This window comes from Vespa velutina, chromosome 14 (assembly GCF_912470025.1).
Source record: "Vespa velutina chromosome 14, iVesVel2.1, whole genome shotgun sequence".
NCBI classification, from domain to species: Eukaryota; Metazoa; Arthropoda; class Insecta; order Hymenoptera; family Vespidae; genus Vespa; species Vespa velutina.
In genome coordinates, this window is record NC_062201.1 from 1,383,542 (window position 1) to 1,401,041 (window position 17,500).

Below are 17,500 nucleotides of genomic sequence, written 5' to 3' on the forward strand. Positions count from 1 at the left end.
TAAAATATTCACCATAAACGCTCTGACTTGTCCTTTGTAACAAAGAGAATGAAAATAAATTATCGTGCTTTGTTCTCGTTTATAAGAAGAAGAAGATGAAGAAGAAAGAAGAAAAAACAAAAAGAAAGAGAAAAAAGAAATAAAATCAAACGCATAGATATGTATATAAATGCAGGACACGATGTTACGATTTACTTTGCGAATGACGTTTGCGCGATAAGAAACGAAAGAATATGATGACGAATGAATCGATGTAACGCAATCGACCGAAAGAAATTAAAATCCGCAACGCGACACACGAGGCTCGATACATGTGTATGAACTTATTCAAAGTTTTCTATAAATATTCTAATCGTTTCACGAGAAGTGTGACTAGAATATAAAAAGAAGAACTATGATTTGATTTTCTTTTCATCTTCTTGGTAAAAGAAAAAAATAATTTATTGAGATTAAAATGAAAATGATTAGTTTGATTTAATTGAAGTTGTTAATTATCTTGAATGAAATGAATTAAAATGATAATGTATCATTATACATTTTTAATTTTCACATTTGGTAATACATACGTATGATTTGAATTGTTATCATAATCTTTTGACAATGATAAATGAACGATCGATGAATGTTTTTATTTTCTTTTTCCTTTTCTTTCTTTCTTTTTTCTTTTCTCTTTCCCTCTCTCTCTCTTTTCTTTTTTCTTTTTTTTTTTTTTTTTTTTCTCCAAACGCGAATAATAGCAGAAAAAAGAAATCAAATATATTTGAAAGTTCGATGATTGTTCATGTATTTTATTCAAATATTATGTAAATAAATGTAATCTCATAACAGTAATTTTTTGTCAGAAGATAAAATAACATAATCAATCTATACATCTCTCTCATTCTCTATCTCTTACTATATATTTTATTACTATTATTAATAATAACATAATAATTATTAATATAGATAAATATATTATTGAAATGATTATAATATTATTTATATTATTATTATTATATTATTATTATTATTATTATTATTATTATTATTATTATTATTATTATTATTATTATTATTATTATTATTATTATTAATAAAGAATCATTTCAATAAATATTTGAAGTAAATTAGAAAATTCATTTACTAAGAGGTTAGATAAAAGTGATTATCTCTGACGTTTACTTTTACGCAATTCATATTTGTGTAATCAAGAGAGAAATACTATTATATATCTAAAATATCGGAACATTATAGTTTGGCACGTGTCGACAAAACTATCACAAAAATAAAATGTGAGGTATATAATTTTGATTCACCTTCATCTTCAAAATAACCAAGTATTTTTGTGTAGAGAATTGTAAAACATTACAAACGTTAGTATTTTTTCTTCCCTGGAAAAAAAAAAAAAGAGAGAGAGAAAAACAGTTTGACAAAAAAGGCAAAATTTAAGAATATAAATTCATTTAAGAATATAAACAAAAAAAGATATAAATATTAATAATTGAGAATGCAGATTAACAAATAGAAAAGAAAAAAAGAGAGAAAAAAAAAACTCATGTACAATTCAAATAAATTAATTATTATTTTTCTAATGATGAATTAAGGTGTAATATTAAGGTATATATTATTCAACGACTTAATTATGGGAAAAAAAAGAAAGAGAAAAGAAATCATTAGAATAATGTAAATCTAATTCGTACGACTGTAAATAAATTTTAATATTATTAAACGAAGAATCGAACGATTCAACGACGTAAATATATTGAAAAATTATTGTATAAACATATTTTCCCGAGCGTGGACAAGAAGAGAGTCGATTGACAATATAATAAATTTTCTAATGGCCCTCGTCCACGTTTCTTCTAATATATTAACGATATAGAAAATTTCGAAACGATAGATAGAAATTTGAGATACGTAAACAACATTATTTTCTTTTTTTCTTTTATTCGATTAAATTTCATATTTCACAAGTAATTAATGTTAATATTGAAATTTTGCAAATTTTATTCGAAATTTTTTTAAGATTTTTTTCTCTTTCTTTTTAAATTATTTTTATTAACATTAAAAAACAAAGAGAAAAAGAAAGAGAGAGAGAGAGAGAGAGAGAGAGAGAAAGAGAATTACAATAATTTTATAATTTATAAGAAGTATGAGAATGAAAATGAAAATTGTATTTCTTATCTAGAGAGAGAAAAAAAAAAAGTTATATAATACTAGAATAGATAAATTAGATAAATATTAGATCGATATTAAGACTGATCCAAGGCATAAGAAAAATCTAATAAGAAAAATGAAAATAAGAACGAATACGAATTCTATTACATATTTAATGGTTATCGAAGAAGTGTTTTTTCTTCCTTTTTTTCCTCCTATATACGAACATTTTACAAATGTAAGGTGATCAGTTCGTATTAATTACCTATATTGCGGTCTATCGCTTAGGAATATTTATTTTTAGGTCATTTCCAACACTGTCCTGTTATCCACTAAGTTAAACTTTCTACACACATGTACAATATATATATATATACACACATATATTTGTTTATCGTCATTTTTCCTTCCTGTCTCTGTCGCGAACTTTATTTCCATAAAAAAAAAAAAGAAAAAAAAAAAATTCACCATTTTGCTTGCGAGGAACTTAACTTTTAAATGATACAGTTAAAAAAAAAAAAAAAAAAAAAAAAAAAAAAAAAAAAAAAAAAAAGAAACTTCGAATTTTGTACTCTAAGCTATTGAAATGTAACATCGTACTCTTTAAAAATTGTTTCTTTTCTTATTCGTTAAATTGAAACTACGATTAGTAATTAATTAATTTTACAACAGAAGTAACAAATTATTCGACGCTTTATGTTTTATAATAATTAATTAATCGATTAATTAATTGATTAAAAAGAAATAACGAAGGAACATGATTATTTGATTAAATTGGAAATGGGTATAATAAAATAATTATTTAATTAAATGAAAATAACGTTGCGACATACATTTCGTGTTTCTTTTTTTCCATCTCTTATCTTTGCCATTTAATACAGCTGCAACATAACCGAATGTGACATCCCCTTCCTTCGATCCCCTCCCTTCTCTTCCCCACCAATCTCCTCTACCACCACCACCATCACTACCACTACCACCACACTATCTCACCGCACTATTTCTGTCTTTCTCTTTGAATCCCGATCATGCTGACGTGCGATGACGAGCAAAACCGCAGGCTCGTGACGTAATCGATGTAGATTCATAAGGCGCCAACGTCTTCTTCGAAATGTCGCCTTTGATTCTTATCAATACATACATACATACATACATGTATATATATATATATATATATATATATATATATATATATATATATATAAAATTTAATTTTCTTTATTTTATTAAATTTTGTGAAAAAGAAAATATTTATATGATATATATATATATATATATATATATATATATATATATGCATGTATGTATGTATTTATATATGGTTATGTATATTTACAAGTTATATACATACGTAAAATTTTTGCAAGAATTAATATGTATGCATAGCAATTCGTAAAATTCGCTCGACATATACGGATTATAGAGAGACATTTGTAGAAACAAATTAATTAATTCTGTTAAAACTAATTCGATGAAATTATATCTAGTGTCATTTAAAAAATATTCTACGATTATTGACACGTAAAATGATGCCTTTTATATCGTTCCTTATCAAATCCTTTTAATAGATTTTCAATCGTTTGATTTGAATTTTTTATTCTTTATTTTTGTTGAAACTTCTTTTTTACGAAAAGAATAGAAATGATGAAAAATGCAGGAAAAAAGTTATAATTGATATCAAGGAAATATTAAAACTGTAAAATTATATTTATATATAATTTAAATAAAAAATTATATATAATATATATAATATATATTAAATAAAAAATTATATATATATATATATGTATATATACATAATTTTTCTATAATTTAATAGAATATTAATGTTTCTATTAGATTTTCAATTTTTTAATGTATGATTTTAATTTTTGTTGAAACTTTTATAATAGAGAAAAAAGAAAAAATAGAATATCATTTATATATATATATATATATATATATATATATATATATATATATATATATCTATTTTCTGTTTTACGAAATTTAATAAATTAAAGAAAATTAAATTAGATTTATATACATGAATGTCTTGCGCATATATATCACAAATTTAATTAAATTTATTACTATGATATAAATTCGCAATAAGACGAATTTAAGAATTAAGTATATATTAATCATTTATTATAAGGATATATTTTTATTATTATTAGAATAATAATATATATAAATATATATGTATATACATGTAGATTCTTCTGGGTTATAAATATATAAATAAACGAAGAAAAAAAAAAATGATTAAAATATAATATACTTGTATTTCTACCGGTATCGGTAATAATTGAAAGTATGTTGAAGCAAAACACTTGTTTATTAGACTTTGGTATTGCGGTAGGTTCCGCGTGGCGTCTACGAGGAAGAGATTGTACGTCTCGCGTTAAATGATAACGTCGATTATATTTATTGGTGTGCGATGAGTCGAAAGCGTGTTCCCTAGTTTACTCGTGTGCATTCATATTATGCCGGCATCTTTGTTGTCGTTACAAAGTCCAAAATGCGATTTTGTTTGCGGATCCAGTCGTTCGTCGGGTAGATAATTATTTCTCTTTTATTGTCAAGGTCGTCGAACGCATCGAGAAAAAGAAATGACGATGAACGCTGAAAAACTTTCTTTTTTTTTCATTTTCTCTCTTTCTTTTGTATTTATTTCTTTTTTTTTTTTTTTTTTTTTTTTTTTTTTTTTTTTTTCTTCATTTTCTATAAATCTTCTTTTCTTGCTTCCTTCTTCTTCTTCTTTTTATTAAATTTTCACTTTCGCGTTCGATCTGTTGTCAATTCCTTTTCTTTTTTTCTTTTTTTCTTTTTTTTTTTTTTACTTTCCTTTCCATCGTTCCAATATAAACGTGTGTCACGTGATCTGTGAGATGTCTTCTTTACTTTTTTTTCTTTTTCTTTTTATTTCTTTTCTTTCCGAGAATCTATTTTCAATTGAAAATGATTCGAGAGTTCCGATTAACTCGATAGATCTTAAAAGAGACGTTAGAATAACGTTAAAATAAGCCTTCGATGATATCATTATTTCAATGGTATAACACTTTTAATGTATATTTAAAGAATCAAACGAATGTCTTTCTTCGAAGGCAACTTTGAATTAAAGAAATCTTTAAGTATGACGTATGATAAATTCTATGAGAGTGTGTATGAGAGTATGTATATTATTAAATTTGATTTGATTTTCAAATGAGTTTCCGACGAAAAAAGAAAAAAGAAAAAAAAAAAAAAAGAAAAAGAAAAAAGAAAAAAAGAAAGAAAGAAAGCTTTCAAATGAGAACACGTCGAAGTGGCACGTGAAAATGCTTGACGGTTCTTTTTCTTTTTTTTTTTTTTGAAAAATAAAAAAAGAAAAAAAAAGACAAGGAATAATAATAATAATAAAAAAAAAAAAAAAAAAAAAAAAAAAAAAAAAAAGAAATACAAAAGAATGCAAGAAAAGCTCTAACACACTTCACGAAGTGTATTTTTTAACATCGAAGAAGCATCTTAACGTCGTCCTTTTTTACCGACTAAATCGATCATCGATCATCGATCATCCATATATGTATGTCATTCGCGCTCGTGTTTGCATCCTCTGCTGTACGTAACGCAAAAAAATTAAAAATTGTATCTACTCTCTTTTCCTCTAATTCTTTTTTTCCTTTATTTTTTTTTTTTTTATTCGTTTCTTTTTTTTTTTTTTGTTATCCACTTGAATGACACTTCCACATAGTAATTGCCACCTTAGGCGTAAACGCATATGTAACGATGCCATGACACTTGAGTTTTTTCTCTTTCTTCCTTCTCTCTCTCTCTCTCTCTCTCTCTCTCTCTCTCTTTCTCTCTTTCTCTCTTTCTCTCTCTCTCTCTCTCTCTCTTTTTTCTCTTCACGCAACGAGTAAAACGTAAAAATCTATTTAATAATACGATAAAATGTTGATTGCAACACAAATGTTAATTTCGAAATCGCCCATGTTCTTTCTACTCTTATTCATTTTATTATACTTTGAGCACGTGTATGATAATCGAAAAATTATTCCACGTTAAATCATTATACATGAGTATCATCTTTCGAAAATGATATAATTCCTAATGAAAAAGATAGAAGAAGAATGAAATTGAAATCGTTGGTTAATGTTCTTTTTTTCTTTCTTTTTCTTTTTCTTTTTTTGGTTTTTATTTTCGTTCTTTATCGTCAGTAATCAAATTAGAAATCAAATCAAAGAAAATAGCGTGTTCGATTGTTGTCATGAGAATTACCTTTCGAGGATTATTCGTAATAAAAAAGAAGGAAAAACAAAAATCAAAACAAAAAGGAAAAGAAAAAAAGGAAAGAGAGAAAATTAAAAAAGTAAAGTATATATATATTTTTTTTAAGCGTCTTCGCATTATTTACCAATTGTATTGCAAATTGAATTAGAAATTAAAAAAGAATCAAACGAATTGCACATTCAATTATATTTTCATGAAAATTATCTTTCAAAAGTAACTCGCAATGAGAAATAAATTAGTAGAATAAAGTGCAGTTTCTTGTATAGTTGTCACTTTGTCTTTTCTTTTCTTTTCTTTTCTTTTTTTTTTTTGGAAATCAAATAAAAAATCTCAAATTGGAATCGCATGTTCAATTATTGTCATGAGAATTTTTTCAAGAAAGATTCATAATAAAAAAAAAAAAAAAAAAAAAAAAAAAAAAAAAATAATAAAATAAAAAAATAAAAGAAATGGAGAAAACAAAATATAATTTTCGAAAAACTTTCGCTTTGTTTTCTATTAAAAAAAAAAAGTCGAATTAAAAATCGGATCGTGGATTACAAAAAAGAATAATAAACAGACAAAAAAAAAAGACCAATAAGAAGAAAAAGAAAAAGAAAAAGAAAAGGGAGAAAGAATAGAAAAGAAAACATTAAGAAATCAAATCAAATTAAATCAAATTAAATATCTTATTAGATTGGAAATTATAATCAAATCGAGGATTTAATAAACTTTCTCTCGTTCATTTATTTTTCCAACGAAACGATCTTAAGTTGATTGATTTAGCAAGTATCGAGAAACAGCTATGATTGCTTATAAATGTCATATAATCAGATTGATCGATTATAAATAATTAATAAACGAGTTGTTACATAAATTTGATAATACTTGTTTTTTTCTTTTTTTTTTTTCTTTACTTCTTTGATGTGAATGTAACACCTGATTCGGTATGTCAATAATACAATATATACTGATATGTTTGTGTCAATGAATAACAAAAAAATAAAAAAATGGAAAAATAAAAGAATAAGAAAAAAAAAAAAAAATAAAATAGAAGAACAAAAAAAAAAAAAAAAAAGAAAGGAAGAAAAATAAAACGATAAAAGCAACACGACATTGTGAAAGAATTAAATCGATATTAATCAAGAGCACAGAGAAAGGATACATATATGTATATATATATACATATATATATGTATATATATATATATATATATATATATATTCTCACGGTTTTCAAACTTTTCCTCGTATTTCGCAATATCGTTTAAGATAAAAGTGCATAGGAAAATATAATTAATATTTGCAAAGAGGAAAATGGAGCATAATCGTATATCGATTCGATCTAATTAAGTTCTTCAAGGTTTTCTCGCATATTTTCCCTCGCATTAAATAACAGTGATTTCTAATAATACACACACACACACACACACACACACACATATACATACATATACTGCCCTACTATTTACAACTGTTTCGAAAATATTTATTAGATTCGTTCGTATCATTCGAACTTATCGACTTGATAAAGTCAAAATTTATTATACGAAAACGAAACGTAATTAATATTATACATCGATCTATCAGCTGTATGATCGTTTCTTTTCATTTTCGTTTCTTTTTTTTTTTTCTTTTCTTTTTTCTTTTGTAATCTTGTCACGTTACAAATGAAAATTCTTTTATTTTTCCTTGATTATTGTATCAAAATTAAAAGTAGACCATTTACAATCGTTGTTTTAATGTAACCCTCTAGTTATTTACATGATTCCTCCATATTCTGATTATTTAACAATTGACTTAAATTAACATCAACGACTATCCATAATATTTTTTATTTTACATGTATATATATATATGTGTTAAAAATAAATTAAAAAGTAAACTTACAATGTAAATTAAAATTAAATTTGAAATAAAAATTAAAATTAGAATAGAAATTTTATCATGAATCTTAAACTAGATGATCGAAAAAAAATTTAATTAACCTGTCATCAAACGTAATCGATTAAAGGTTAATTAATGTTCAGAAATGTCGTTTTGTTAATTTTATTGAGCAATTCAAATTCTTATTAGTCAATATTATTAAAATTTTAATATAGTTATAGTTATTATTATACTACATTATAATATTATATATATATATATATATATATATATATATATATATATATATATATACATATATAAATTGTTAATGTTTATTTAAACAAAATTGTCCGAAACGAACACTAAAGTTATTGTTCATTTTATATTCATACATATTACACTTTCTAATATTTGAAAATTCGACGATAAAAGTAATATTATATATTACGTATAATAAACATTGATGAAAATATTTATTCGTACTTGAATGATTTTAATAAATAATGATTTAATGATTTCATGAGAATATAAGTATATAGTTGCAAAAAAAGAAAAAAGAAAAAAAGAATTAAAAGCTATAACTGTTTGTTCGTATTTTTCGGGTTTTATATATATATATATATATATATATATATATATATATATATGTATATATATATATGTATATATGTATATAACCTGCCCTTTTCCTTTAAGCGCGTCTTTCCTGTTTATCACATTTAAAGCCAATTAATTTATACAGTAAATTTAATGTAAATTGAACATCGTTCGTTCTGAATCAAGGCTGTTCTATCAATAAAATTGTTGAATAACATGTCATTACTATATACGCTCCCCCCCCCCCCTCCAAATTGGCTATTTATACGGTATTTTTCCGTTTTATTTTTAAAATATTCGTATGCCACTGTTATTGTTCAAAATTACTAAACGTCGTGGATTCTTATTTCGACAATAGTATTGTGCAAACGTCTATCCATTCGCATAATAAAAGACATAGGCGTCATTGAGGGAGACGGTAACAAAATCGATTTGACGAAAAAAAGGAAAAAGAAAGAGAAGAAAAGAAATGGGAGAAAAGAAATTAAAAAAATAAAAACTAATCGATTCGTTAAAGATTTATTGATTTGTTTTTTGCGTTCATTTTCAATGGCAAAAAAGAAAAAGAAAAGAAAAGAAAAGAAAAAAAAAGAATTATGAAAGAAAAATAAAAATAAGCAAAATTTGTATAATATTTTCAAAGGCAACATCGTTCATTCGTTCGTTCGTTCGTTCATTCGTTTGTTCGTTCGAGGATGAAGTATGCAAATTGTTTTGGAGCCTTGAGAAAATGCATATTATGATAATAACGTAACAGAGCAATGATAAGGAATGACCGCCTGCTAATACCACGACAAGGATCGACTTATATCGTTATTAATGCATCCTACCGGTTCTCTTTTAATGCGTGATGGAAGTATTTCTTCTTATTTTCTTTTCTATTTTTTTTTTTCTTTTTCCCTTTTTTTCTTTTTTCTTTTTTCTTTTTTAATTTATTTTTTTACTTCTTCCACTTCTCTTTTCTTTTCCTTTTTTTTTTGTTTTTTTTTTTTCTTTGTTCCTCCATGTCGTTTCTTGTCGTCACGCATCATTAATTATTTATCGTCACACTTGGAGAATTACATCTCTAATGAAGATTCTACGATCGGATTTATTTATTTCTCTTTCCTCCCCATTTATTTCTTTCTTTCCCTTTCTCTACGTACGTCATGATTTACTTTTTCTTTTGGGGGTGAGGATGTGAGGGCTAAAGAAAAAAAAGAAAAAAAAAAAAAAAAGAAAAAAGAAAAAGAGAGAGAGAGAGAGAGAGAGAAAACTCACGCGAATAAATAAAAGAAGAAGGAAAAGGAAAAAAAAAAAAGATTATAAAAGAGAATCGTGAAGTATAGTTGATTTCCCAATTCAACAAATGATACAAATAGAATAATTTTGATTTCGATTGCTCAACAACAACGACGATATTCGATAATATTATCTACTTCGAAATCGGCCTTGGCACAATCTCTTCGTGCTTTTTTAACGACTCATACAGAACTTCTAAATCCCGGCAATATCTCGGCCGACTTTTATCCAAACGTTGGAACGTTAGTCAAGAAAAAGACAGACAGATAGGCAGACAGACAGACAGACAGACAGACAGAGAAAGAGAGAGAGAGAGAGAGAGAGAGAGAGAGAGAGAGAGAGAAAGCCTAATCGTCCATGTTTTTTTTTTGTTATTGTCTTTTCTATAACCCCCTTTACTCTCTTTCCCACCCCCCTCCTCAACTATATTGGAAATAAGTCATTTATTTTAACGTTCCATTGGACGCGGCAAATTTGTCTTATTAATATTTGTTTCGTTAAGATTTTTCTAAATTCTTTTTTCGAACGTCGTTTCTTTCTTTTTTTTTTTTTTTTTTTTTTTCGTTACCCTTTTCCTTTTCTTTCGTCGTTTTATTTCACATACGATTTATTCTTATCTTATAATTTACTATTTCTCTCTCTCTCTCTCTCTTTTTTTTTTTTTTTTCTTTTTTTTTTAGGTCATTTCATCACGACTCATGATTCATGAAAATTATCTCTTCTCTTTTTATCTATCCATACATGTATCTTTCTATCTGTCTATCTATCTATCTATCTATCTATCTATCTATCTATCTATCTATCTATCTATCTCTCTTTCTCTTGCGCAAACTATATTATTTATGGTATATACCGTAAGATAATACAGACGATCACATTCGTGTGATCCAATTCGACAAGAATGATATCTGAAGGTACCACTTGATCCAAAGATCCAACATTGTGATCGTATAAAGCGAAAGATATTAAAACCGAGTGCGTAAATAATTCATTTTGATTCATGAGCTTAAATCGAATTGTGAGATTTCATTAATGAAAATACTTATGTATATGTATTTAAGAGAAAAAGAAAAAAGAAAGAAAGAAAAAAAAAAAGAAACAAGCAAAAGAGAGAAGATCGATACAATGAACAATTTTTTTTAATAAGCTATTTTTTAAATAAATCATAAACTCAAGTTAACCATTATTATTAATTATTATTTTTCAAATAATCTAAAAAGGTATTACGCGGACAATATTTACGATAATCAGCAAAAAGTATAATCAACTCTTAACAACGAGCTCATGCGACTTCGCGAGAAAAGAAAAAAAGTAAAAAAAGTAAAAAAAAAGAAAAAAAAAAAAAGGATAACGCTATGAAATATTTTGTAAAAATAAATTATCAATCAAATTACAAAATAGTATTCATGATGATCGATCAACAAAAAAAATTAATACGTAAGCTCGTAAAAATAATTGTCTGATTAGAGGGGGAAAAAAAGAAGAAGAAAAAAAAAAGAAAAAAAGAAAATAAAGGAACAAAAAAAAAGAAAAAAAAAGAAGATAACGCGATGAGCTATTTGTAATTGAATAATAATAAATTTAAGTTGATGCTCGTTATTAGTTAATTGATGATACAATTTTTGAATGAAATTAATTGTATAAACAATGTATACATGCCAATTGACAACAAAATTAATTTACCTAATAATATGCGCTTATGCCTGAGTCGTGGGAGAAAAGAAAAAAAAAAAAAAAAGAAGAAAGAAGAAACCAATACAACGAACTATTTTCAAATAAATTATAAACAATATGAAGAAACGATTAATATTATTATCATTAAATATATACAACAATTAATAATATTATCATAATGAAATATGATGAGCTAAATTACGAATAATATTAATGACAGAACGATACTAAACTGAGAAAGTCAATGTCCCATATCCTTTTTCACAAGCAATTAATAATTTGATAATCTTTTACATTATCGATAATACTTAACAAAAAAAAAAAAAAAAAAAAAAGAGAGGAAAGAAAAAATAAGAAAAAAAGGGGAAAAATAGAAGAAGAATAAGAAGAATAAGAAAGGAGAAAGAGATAAAAGAAAAAAAAAAACAAGAAAAAAGAGAGAAAAAAGAAAAGAAGATGAAAATTAGCTGGCATGATTTGCCTTAACGTCGATCTTATATAATAACGTGTATATCACAGTGATATTACATAATAATGACGAATAGTTATTTGATGGTCAATTCGTACGAAGTGAAATTTACGAGTGACTTCGTCGTTTTCTATCATCAAGAAGAAGAACGATTACTTTCGACGTCTAAGATCCGGTATACATACGTAGATACATACATACATACATATATACATACATATACACACACATGCACACGATATGTATATATATATATATATATATATACACGTATGCACGTATCATATAAGTAATAGCTGGTCTGCATTTAATATAATTATCGAATCTTTTTTCTTTCATTTTTCTATTTATTTATACTTTTGTATTTTATTCTACTTTATTTTCATACTTTTATTTTTCTTTTTTTTTTCATTTTATTCTAATTCATTTTCTTAATTTTTCTTCTTTTAATTGCCTTCTCCCTTAAAAATCTATAAATTCGAGTTTGCGAATGAGGAGTCGCTCATATTTTTTTTCTTTTTCTCTTCGTTATTTCACCTGACTGAGAGAGAAAACGAGATCGACAAGATTTCTAATATAAACGATAAAAATGTAAACGAGAAAGCGCTTATAGGATTATAATAGGGAAACTTTGCGGAAGAAAAAAAGAAGAAGAAAATAATAATAATAATAATAATAGAAAAGAAAATAAATAAACAAAAAAAAAAAAAAAAACAAAAAAAGAGAAAGAAAGAAAGAAAGAAAGAAAGAAAGAAAGAAAGAAAGAATGAAAACAATAAGAAAGGAAGAAAAAGCAAAAAAAAACAAAAAAAAAAAAAAAGAAAACGTACGAGATCATTAAACTTATTCACAACTTTGTTAGTGCAATGAAATCTTTTAATTTTTTAGATCATAAATCTTATAGCGAATAGAAAGTTGTTTCACCCGTTAGTTGCTACAAAGTGTGACCCCTCGCGTATAAAGATAAAAAGATAAACGCATGATACGGAAAATTCTTGAAAGGGAATAAACGAGAGTGAAACATTTCTTTTTTTTCTTCCTCTTCTTTTTTTTCTAAGTTTCTCTCTCTCTCTCTCTCTCTCTCTATATATATATATATATATATATATATCTCCTATTTTTTCTTTTTTTCTTTTTTTCTTTTTTTCTTCTTTGATCATCGTAAAACGAAACGTAAAAACGCGTTTATTATAATTAATTAATTTTACCTTTAGTCATAGAAAAAATAACTCGTTACATTCGTTATAATTCTACAAAATTTTTCGAACTAAATAATATTTCATCGAAACATTCATCAATTACAAAATCCGACTATGTTTGAGCTTCTGGAAAAATCCAATGAAAGAGAACGTCCACTATCGTTGCAAAATTCTCCACTGATCGTGAACAGTGCGTGTCGAGAAGAAGCGTAATTAGTTTTAAAGAGAGAGAAAGAGAAAGAGAAAGAGAGAGAAAGAGAGAGAGAGGAAGAGAGAGAAGGAGAGAGAAAGAGAAAGAGAGAGAGAGAGAGAGAGAGGGAAAGAAAAGCCTTCAGTGATAGCGTTATCGCGACCCTCCGACTTCTGCGCCAGCAACAAGAACGCTGTCTCTTGGTTTTGAACAAAAGAAAAAAAGAACAAGTAGGAGCGGAAATAAAAGAGGAAAAAGAATGAAATGAAATAAAATAATAAAAAAGAAATTTAAAGAGAAAGAAATAAAGAAAAAAGAAAAAAAAAAAAAAAAAGAAAAAAAATATCATGGTGTGGAATCATTCATGGAATTTTATATAGTTACACGGCCTCTTTGTTATCTAGCTTTATGTGATATCGCAAGAAAAAAAAAAAAAGAAAAAAAAAAAAAAGAAATAAAATAAAAGGAAATATATCGCTATTTACATGTCTATGATCGATAAGAGAGACTCGTTTCATGGAAATGAGATTTTGGATGTTCGATTAATTAATGATTAGAACATAATATTTACGGTCTTATATAAGGTGGAATATTTTAATAGAAACATTCCTTCTTGTATTAGAATTGTATGAGATTATATTCGTAAATAGATAATTTGCTATGAAAAGATGATTATGATAATAGTGAGAAATTTGTTATTTTAATTAAAATGGATATATTGTGATTAATCGATTTTTTTCTTTTAAAAATTTATTTTAATCTCATAAGTGATATCGTATAGAAGAAAGAAAATAGAAAAATTGATAGATCAATTTCTATTTCTTTTTTTCTTTTTTTCTTTTTTTTTTTTTTTTTTTTTTTATACATTTTCATACCATAATACGTCATATAATTTTGAAATTAGATATACACGTATATATATAATTAATTAATTTTATGGCAATAAATTTTTTAATCATATTATATACCAAGATTTATATTTGTTAAATATAAATTATACTATTATATATAATCGAGTTATATTATATGTTATATAACTGCTATTTTAATAATCATTTATATATATATATATATATATATATATATATATATATATAACTTAGAATATACATTATATATATATTAGGTTGGAAACTATGAAATGGGCGTTAAATGAAAATAAATAACTAAACAAAAACGCCCGTTTCATAGTTTCCAATCTAATATATATATATATATATATATATATATATATATATATATATATATATATATGAGTAATTTAAAATTATATTATATCATATAATTTTTTCTTAGAAAAGAATAAGTAATAATAATAATAATAATAATAATAATAATAATAATAATAATAATAATATATATATATATTAAATTAAATTATTAAAATACTTCTTTCTTTGTCAAAAATCATAGTAGAATCACGTTTATCAATAAATAATAAAAGATTGAAAAGAAACTACTCTCATTAGATATTTTTCCATCTATACATTTAATAGTTTCTTAAAAGAATTAAAACCGTACAAGACAATAAATTAAAACTTTTCACCTTTTAAAAATATCCTTTTCTTTGTCATTCCAAAAAGACATTATTAATTTATGATCATTAGATTTAATAATTATTAAATAATTATTAAATATATAATGATTAAATATGATCATTAAATTTATTAATTATTAATTGATAATTGATTTATAAATTTTTTTCTCCGTAAGTATTTTAATCGTTGAAATATTTTTTTGTAACGCCAAAACTATTTACGCTCTTAACGTATATACCGTCAACGAGAGTATGCCAACGTTAATTATAATTTTTCCTTAAGAATATTTATACAACGTACGAGATCATACTAAACAAATATCATTCTGATCATTATTTAATTTTTCTTTTTGTCATTTTAGATACCGATTTGGGCATGGGCGCCGGTGCTGCAGGGGGCTCAGTTCTGGGACTTCCGGGCACTGGAGTGACCGGTGTTCTGTCTCAGCACTGTGCCATATGCGGTGATCGAGCCACGGGGAAACATTATGGGGCTGCCTCTTGCGATGGCTGCAAAGGTTTCTTCAGAAGATCCGTTAGGAAAAATCATCTCTATACTTGCAGGTTTCTAAACTTCACTTATTTTTTTTCATATTAGATAAAGTAAAAAAAAAAAAAAAGGAAAAAAAAAGAAAAACACGAAGGAAAAATAAAAACATAAAAAATTACAAATCATCCGTTCATATTGTCACATTATATATGCATTCTTTTTTTGTCATAATCAATTTATCGATTCGTCCCGATTAAATATCCATTTGTTTGATTTAATGAATATTATTTATTCTTTCTAATAATGTCGTAAACATCTCATATATATATATATATATATATATATATATATATATATATATATATATATATTGAATTGATAAGTGGTTACCGATTAACGTCATAAGGTTATAAGTCAAAAAAAAAAAAAAAAGAAAAAAAAATGAATGAAAGAAAGAAAGAAAGAAAGAAAATAAAATAAAAGGAAAACGTTTATATCTGTTTATTTTCTTTTTCTTTCTTTCTTTTTTTTTTTCGATCAAAAGTAAAGGGATACGCGTTGTGGAGGATTAGTTTCTCCGTCTGACTTATCTTATGTTTATCTACACGATACAGATTCAGCAGGAATTGCGTTGTGGACAAGGACAAACGTAATCAATGCAGGTACTGCAGACTTCGAAAGTGCTTCAAGGCCGGCATGAAAAAGGAAGGTAAATTGTTTGAAAGAAAATATAACAAAAACAAAAACAAAAAAAAAAAAAAAAGAAAAAAGAAATAGTTCGCGAAATTTTCTTTCTTAATTAATCGATATCTTTATTTCTTTTTCTTTTTTGTTTCTTTTTTCTTAATTCTTCTTTCATCGTTTCCAATAACAACAGCCGTACAGAATGAGAGAGATCGAATAAGCTGTAGAAGGCCCAGTTACGAGGAACAAGCCAACAATGCCAGCGGACTCTCCGTTGTTTCTTTACTGCAAGCTGAAATGCTCAGTAGACAAGTTGGGGCAGCCTTAGAGGTCAGTACAACTTAACCTCAGCCAAGTTGAATATTTATAATCGGAACTTGTGCTCGTTAATGCGTCGCACCGAGAAAACGACTACGGCGTGCATAATTGTAGGCCATTTAATTATACCACCTTTTTTTCCCTTCGTTGAAAGATACCTCCCCCCTCCTCTCTGTCTGTCTGTCTGTCTGTCTTTGTTTGTCTGTTTATATCTCTTTCTTTTCCTTACAAACTGAACTTTCCGTTCCACTTCTTTTCATCTTTTCACAAAACACTGACGTCCATTATTGTTCCGATGACCGTTCGAATCGAATTTTCATAATTTAATCGTTTTTCAAATTGTTTTATATGTCATTTATATATTGCGTTTTGTTTCATTCGACGAATCTTTTCTTTTTCCTTTTTTTTTTTTTTTTTTTTTTTTTGCGATGTATACGTTATTGTTATTGTTCTTCTTTTTTTTTTTTTTTTTCTTTCTCAAAAATGTGCATAATATCATGTCGATATGTTGATCATCGATTCTTTTCTTTTATATATATATATATATATTTGTGTGTGTGTGTGTGTGTGAATTAATGTAAGAAAAATTTGAACGTTTGTTCGTTTGTATTTTTTTTTTTTTTTTTTTTTTTTTTTTTTTTTTTTTTTTTTTTTTTTTTTTTTATTCTTTTCTCCATAAAAGGTTGCCAAGATTACAAATTCGTAAAGTTTTTTTTAACATTTTAAGTTTCTCCTCTTCATTCGAACATCTTGAATCAGCTTCTTTTTCTTTTTCTTTAATGAGTTATTAAAAATCAACGATTCGTATGTTTTTCGAATCATT

General features: G+C 25.5%; 1 protein-coding gene across 6 annotated transcripts in view; it reads left to right on the top strand.

The window, feature by feature from the left end:
- LOC124954167 (transcription factor HNF-4 homolog) overlaps positions 1-17,500 on the top strand; it is a 38,708-nt gene that overhangs the window by 14,778 nt on the left and 6,430 nt on the right. For 5 of the 6 annotated variants that reach the window (XM_047506676.1, XM_047506681.1, XM_047506677.1 and 2 more), the window contains exons 2-4: positions 15,548-15,749; positions 16,290-16,384; positions 16,553-16,689. In XM_047506676.1, the coding sequence (XP_047362632.1) occupies positions 15,548-15,749; positions 16,290-16,384; positions 16,553-16,689 (434 nt within the window). Of the gene's footprint in view, positions 1-10,812; positions 12,435-15,547; positions 15,750-16,289; positions 16,385-16,552; positions 16,690-17,500 lie in introns of those variants that run through there. The other variant, XM_047506680.1, reaches the window with a different exon arrangement.